Raw genomic sequence first — 6980 nt, 5'->3', positions numbered from 1 at the left:
CAATAACATGTTTATGAACTTTTGTGCAACTAGTTGGTTATTGGTTTTTTTTTTTTTTAAACACCTACATCTATTAGCTTCAACGTTTTGTTTTCAACATTTTAGGAGTGTTATCAAATTAAAAGTCAAATTTTGAAAACTGAAAAAACGTAGCTTTAAAAAAAAGTAATTTTTGTTTTTAGAAATTGACTAAAAATTTAAATGCTTAAATTATAAAAACCATGAGTAAGAAATTATGAAAAAATAAATATAATTTTTAAAAAGCCAGGAACAAATCTAAACAAAGGAGTTGGATCATATTTGTCAAAGAAAAATGATGAATTTTTCTAGACTTGATGCCTTACTTGATAGGTTCTAAACTTTAAAAGACAGTTATTTTCCTATAAAGTTTTGGAAAAATATCAATCCATACCTCTAAATTTCAGTTGCATCAATATTTAATATCAATGGTTTACCGTTTAAATTGAAACAATTACTACTTCCAAGTTTTAATTGATCATACAATTATTTTTTTTACGATTATGGAGAAAGACTAATAATTAAATTTTTTTGGTTTTCTTACGTGAACATATATAGAGAAAACAAACGAAAGTTAATTAGATTAAAGAATATTAGAGAAGACTAGTGAGATAAAGTTGTAGTCCTAGGCATTTCATATTTTAATTTAATTTTTTTCCTTAAAAACATTATCGATCAATTGATCAAATAAATTAAGATTGAATTTATTGAGCAAATTTTGGTTTATTAATTGATAATTCTTTGTGGAAACGAAGCTCTCACTATTGTAATACTTGGGATGGTTGGTACACTTGCGCAATTCAATCGACAAATTAAAAAATAAAAATATGCAATTAAGAATTGAGCTATACATGTTACAAAGCTAAACACAAGCTGGTGGGTTTTGTTTTCCTATAGCCGTAATCTTGGCATTCAAACATGAATTTGCAAAGGTTGGGTGCTTTAAGCGAGTGCCAGTAAAGGCCAAATCAATCTCTTCCAATTTGATGCCATCGCATGGCACAGCAGCGCTGCACTGCAAGGAAACACCGACGTCGGACACTGTGGTGCCCCGAATATTCTTGAACACGACGTCGCTAATCTTCACTTGAGATGGCTGCAAGACAAACATGACACAATGATAAATACAATTGTGTATATTCTTATCGAACCGAGTCTTGGTTAGTTTGTTACTTACTGCTTTCTTCTTCTTCGAGCCATAAGTTTGATCAATGATTATAGGGTTTCGGACTGAATCTAAAATAATGTCTTGGAAAGTGATTCTAGTAGCTTGGCCAGCAGGTGAAGCAGCCCATGTCTTGATCCTTAGTCCATTTGTGGTGTTTCTTATTGTGCAGTTTGACACAAAAATTCCACGTACCTCCTTCTCATCATCATATTTTCCTAGACTTCCCACACTGCAAAATTGAATACATACAAAATCAAGGATGAAATTGGTATACCATCAACTGTTTGTAGTTCTAAAAGTTTCATTTTCCATCCCATTAGAATGAGACTTCAAAAAAATAGAGAGAGAGAAATTATTTATATATTATATTTCACTGTATTTTGTTGAACATATTCTAGGGATCCGACGTTTGGGGCATGATAAGGACGATATAGATGTGTCAACTTAGTAGAGATGTCCAGAAACGCCTACAGACCCATCTCTCCCTTTATTATCTTGCTAAAAAATATATATAGATTATATTCCAAAGATCCAACTCAAGAATGACGAATGAACCTAAAAGGCACCATCTTGAAGGCAGTTGAGGATCCAAATATCAAAAAGATGGAGAGTTCTCACAATCGTTCTTTATAGGATAAACGAATTATCCTTTCGTTATCGATTGGTTTTGAATATCCAATGGTTTTAATAAAACCTTTTTGTTTATCTAATACCTTTAAACCCTTTCTTTGAATACGATATCTTATCACATGTATACAAAGAAAACATATCATCAGAGATAGTTGTAACTTCTGGTGATCATGTTAGATGTTTCTATGAGATTTTTTTATTAAAAAATAATTAAATAAATAATTATAACAACCAAATTGAAACTTTTAAAACTATATAAATATTAAATTAAAACCGAGTTGAACCATTTTCAAATTCTGAATTTGTTAATCTCTTCACATATGTAAACACAAACTACATGCAATTTATCCATTCAATCTAGTAGCCCTAATTTTATAAATCACGAACTTGTAAATTAAACTTAGGATGGATTCGGACCAAGGGCTTAAAAGTCATTTCAAACAACTTCTCAGATTCTTAAAACTTATATTTCTATTGAATAATGAATGTACATTGCATGAGTATGTCTATGTGTGTATTAGTTAAATATGTACATCGTAAATGTAGAGTTTCATCTTAAAACTAATTTATAATGAAAGAGTAATTCCATAAATCTTATTTTCGTTGGATGGTATTCTTTGGATTCTGATTATGTTGAAGAAAAGCTCACAAATGAGGATCTTATGGTGCAATTTGATTGGTATGTGCCTTTGGAGTCTATGGTTTGAGAGGAATAATAGAATTTTGCAGATCTTGAGAAGCCAAATTTCCATCTTTGAAAGGATATCATTCATCTTGTAGCCCAATGGTGTACTTAATCCAAATTGTTGTGCAATTATGATATTTCTACTAAATTGGAAAGTTTTTCTCTAACTGCTTTTTCTGTTTTGGTTTTGTTTCAAGCGATTTTTTCTAAATATATCTTTTTGTTATGAGATATGATGTAGATGCTATGAATATGTGAACTTAGTTAAAATATCTTGGTACACCTACTAATTTCCAACTTTTCGTATTCTCTAAAGAAAACTTCATGCATCTTATAAAATCCGTCAGTTTTCTCAATCTTTCTAATGTGAGATTCTCAACATAATATGTATATATACCTGATGCCATGTCCGGGGCCACATGTGACGTTGGAAACAGTGATATTGGTGGAGCCATGGCCAATTGAAACACAATCATCTCCGGTGCCAATAATGCTATTTGTAATGTTAACAACATCAGTTTGGCTTATATGAATACCATCAGTGTTGGGGCTGTTACCTGGAGCTGTTATGTGGAGATTGTTGACTTTTATATTGTGGCTTAACACCACGAATATGTGGAAGGCTTTGCTGTTCAATGAAGAAATCCCCTCCATCAATCCATTGGTCACCTTGTTGAACTTTATTGACTGCATCCAAATTCATTACACAATACCCTAAAATAATTAACAAATACCTGCCTTCTTTATATTTTTAATTCATTTACTTGATCCATCAAAATAAATGTTGTCTTTATATGCAAACAAGTTTTCGAAACGCTAGACCCAAAACTGTGCTTCAAAACATTTGAATTCATACCTAAGTTATCAAACAAAAACAATGCTTTAATTTTTTATTAAAAAAATCAACTTTTTTAGCACTCAAATATTTGCTTCACTATTGAAAACAGGTGGCTAATAGTAATAGTTATCAAATAGTATTAGATAATATTGGGTTCAATCTCACTTTTGGTGTTGAGGTGTGACGAGAGGGTTCTACAGAGGTGTCAACCAGTTGAGATATCCTAGTATACACCCTGATCTTTCTACCACTAGTACTTTATTCAAAAACAATATTGGATTCAATCTCATAACTAATAGACAATTCTCGGATAAGAATTGTAGTCCATCTATATCTTTTCAAGATTATGATGAAGTTCCTTGATTTTTGCGGGATCCTCAACACTTGGAATCTCAATTTTTTCTTTTGAACCAAATGAACATTTGGGCATAATGGTCTCACAAGGTATTTGAGATGAGTTAACTATATTTCATAGTATTGAAAGTTACGTACTCCCTCCATTTATTGTTTCATACTCCCTCCATTTATCGTGTATCACAAATTTAGTATGAACAAAGTGATTATGGTTCTCTTGTAGCACTAAAAACTTCTCGGAGTAAATCGATCCTTTGATTTTTCTAATGTGAAATTCTAAACAAATGAAGGTCTTAAATTGTTAATTTTAATCTTTAAACTTTGGTGTCAGTGTCCAATAAATTCCTAACCTTTCATGATGTCTAAAACGAATGGATCTAGCATCAAATTAAGACACGTTCTAAATCTCATCGGTCTATTAAACACAAAATTAAAAAGGCAAATTGGAATAGAATGAATGCTTACAGTGGGGGGAAGAACGCAACGAGAGTGTTTGCGACAATCATTATACATCCATGTTTCTGCACCTTGTCCATCAAAGGTTCCACTACCAATGAGACTCAACCCAGTGATAGACTCGAATAGAATCCACTCTGCAGATGAATATTCAGTAATATCAGTCGTTGCCTTCACTGTCCCTTGAATTTCAACGGTCATTGGCCCATCACACGGCCCAGCGTACACCAACGGCCCCGTCAAAAACGTCCCCGCCGGGAAAACCACTTTTGCCGGGCCACCCGAGTGACATGCTGCAACCCACGTCTGCATGAATGCCTGCATATTTCCAACAAGTATTTAATATGCATACTCATGGTTACAAAATTGACAAATAAGATAAGTAAAAAAAAAACATAAACAGTAAAGATAGATATAATAATTGCAGGGACGTCGATAGATTAGAGCGGTTACAAATGACACCTCTCTAAATCCTAATCCAAAATCATAAATAAGGCATAAACGAGACCCACGCTTGGTCATTCATAACAACTGATCATATAATATATGTGATCTAAACCGTACAAACCAACTCACCTGTGTACTAATTGTGGTGCCATCAGCCTTCGCACCATAGGTTCTAATATCGAAAACCTTTGCGGTGGGGGTGGGGGTGGCAGGCGCTGCTCCAACGAGGAAGCGGCCTTTAATTCCAGCAAAGTCACCGTAATAATCAGGTGCAACAGCAGAGCTGCACCAGGCCATACAAGAGAGCCATGCCAAACCTAATACTAACCCGCGGACGGCGGTGGTGGCGATGTGAAATCTCTCTGGAATGGCCATAGGTGACGGTGACTTCTAACCCCCCAGATTGTTGCTTTGTTATGAATATGAGCTCTTTTGTTCTAACGTTCTATACGAAAAATCTTACTTTATTTCACTAGTAAAATTTATATTGCTCTACAAAGCCATGAAACTAATCCCTTCCCCCATTGTTTGGCTAGATTTTTTCCCTACCATTATCTTTTTTTAGTAACCTTAAAATTTGGTAGCTTTCTCGCTTTCTAATTTGTATATTCTAACAAATTTCTAAATTAAAGAATAAAAGAGAATTTGTATAATTCTTTTTTTTTTTTTTTTGGTCATCAAAGCATGAGAAATTAAGAGATTAGATTCATTTATTTACTTTTCTACTTTATTTTTTTGGCATTAATTGATATAAATTTCTTAAATCTAGATTTCGAGTAGAAGTTAAGGATCAAATTAGCTCTTAGTTTTAGTTTATCGAATGTGAACGGTATACTATATATAGCAATAACTTATAAATAAGAAAACACACGGTGTTAATTCAGAGTTTGAGTTTTTTTTTTTTTTTTCAACATATTGGAACGAAGGATTCATACTTATGACATCTTGGTCGATGTGTCATGACAAGTTAGGTTATCATTTTTGGAATATTTTTTTCAAAAAATTAGGGGTGTTCAAAAAACCCGGTAACCCGGACTACCTAATCCAACCCGTAGATTTTATTTTGGGTTGGGTTAAAAATGTTAAAAAATATTAAATTCGGATTGGGTCTCGGGTTAGGTCGGATCCCGAATATATATATATAAGTTTAAAAAAAGTCAAATTAAAATTATAAAAAAAAAAAAAAAAAAACAGAACCAGTGACCTAACTCGGCTCAACCCGTAAATTTTGGGTTGGGTTGGGTTGGATTATCCTCCAAAAAAGAACTAGTAGGGTTCATTATTAGCCAACCCGAATTTTTGGGTTGGTCCACAAAAATCTTCCAACCCGGCCCAACCCAAACTATGTATGCCCCTACTAAAAATTATGTACAGATGTTTTTAATATACTTTAGAGGTAAATCAATTTTAGTCACCATACCAGATGTTTTTAATGTACTTTAGAGGTAAATCAATTTTAGTTACCATACTTTTAAATTTACAATTTTAGTCTTTGTACTTTTGTTTCGTATGAGATTTCTAGAGAAACGTAGAGTTGAACTTTTGTTTATATTAATTTAATGCAATGTAGATTGATTTCTGAATAACTTTTGTACCTCCAATGGATTGTTGTAACTCCTCTATTTATAGACTTGTTGGGGCATTTGTGGGCTTGGGCTTGGTTGATTATATACTTGGCCTTTGGGCCTAATGAGTTGAATTTGGGTCTTAGTTGGCCATTGGGCCAGAAGTAAGCCTATCTTTGGGCTCAATTAAACTTTAGCATCAAATAATAATATAAAAATTGACCAAATTAATTGATTCAATCCAACAATCAAGATGAAAACACATGACATCATCGGGATATGCCTATTTAAGTCTTCATGATGTATACCAAATGAAAGAATTTTATTATTGATCAAAAGTTATCCTAACAAAAAAGACAATCCCTCTATTTATAGAGAATTGAAAAGTAAAGTAATCATAATCCTAATTAATAAAAGAAACTAATGCTAATCCTAATCAACTACAGAATCTAATTCTAATCCTAATCCTAATCAATCATAAAACTAACTCCAGTTCTAATAAATCAAGGATTTGATCAAGATACTCTAAGTTACTCTAATCGTACAACATCATTCTATAACATCATTCTATCCCTCTCAAAAGATTAAAAAAAAAAAAAAAACTAATGAAAGTACAAATAAAAAATTAAAAAAAAAAATAATCTAAGTGACAGAGTGAAAATTCTCGCCGTTGTCTTCTCAGCCCGTTGAGTGTGATAAGCTTTAACTGAAAAGCCTTGAGGCTAAATTTTCCAAATCCAAATTGGAATGAAAATCCAAGTTTGAATCAAAATAATACTCCATTTGAAATTTCAGAAAATTAATTTGGAAATCAGACTT

General features: G+C 32.5%; 1 protein-coding gene across 1 annotated transcript; it reads right to left on the bottom strand.

The window, feature by feature from the left end:
* Nucleotides 1-880: 880 nt before the first annotated feature.
* On the bottom strand, nucleotides 881-5028 carry PGA4 (polygalacturonase 4). The gene is made up of 5 exons (XM_039043899.2): nucleotides 4726-5028; nucleotides 4159-4467; nucleotides 2899-3188; nucleotides 1196-1415; nucleotides 881-1114 (listed from the first exon to the last, which is right to left on the bottom strand). Exons 1-5 carry the CDS (start codon nucleotides 4969-4971, stop codon nucleotides 881-883), a joined length of 1299 nt encoding a protein of 432 aa, XP_038899827.1. The 5' UTR covers nucleotides 4972-5028.
* Between the last annotated feature and the right edge of the window lie 1952 nt (nucleotides 5029-6980).

This window comes from Benincasa hispida, chromosome 9 (assembly GCF_027475165.1).
Source record: "Benincasa hispida cultivar pf3 chromosome 9, pf3_genome.v1.1, whole genome shotgun sequence".
NCBI classification, from domain to species: domain Eukaryota; kingdom Viridiplantae; phylum Streptophyta; class Magnoliopsida; order Cucurbitales; family Cucurbitaceae; genus Benincasa; species Benincasa hispida.
The sequence above is the reverse complement of the archived record's forward strand: the minus strand, read 5'-3'. Positions and strand labels throughout refer to the sequence as shown.

Coding starts and splice junctions, on each gene's coding strand:
- PGA4 (XM_039043899.2), bottom strand. CDS start 4,971: ATGGCCATTCCAGAGAGATTTCACATCGCCACCACCGCCGTCCGCGGG. Junction 4,468..4,725: donor GCACCACAATTAGTACACAG/GTGAGTTGGTTT, acceptor GGAAATATGCAG/GCATTCATGCAGACGTGGGT. Junction 1,416..2,898: donor GGCCCCGGACATGGCATCAG/GTATATATACAT, acceptor TCAATTTTGCAG/TGTGGGAAGTCTAGGAAAAT.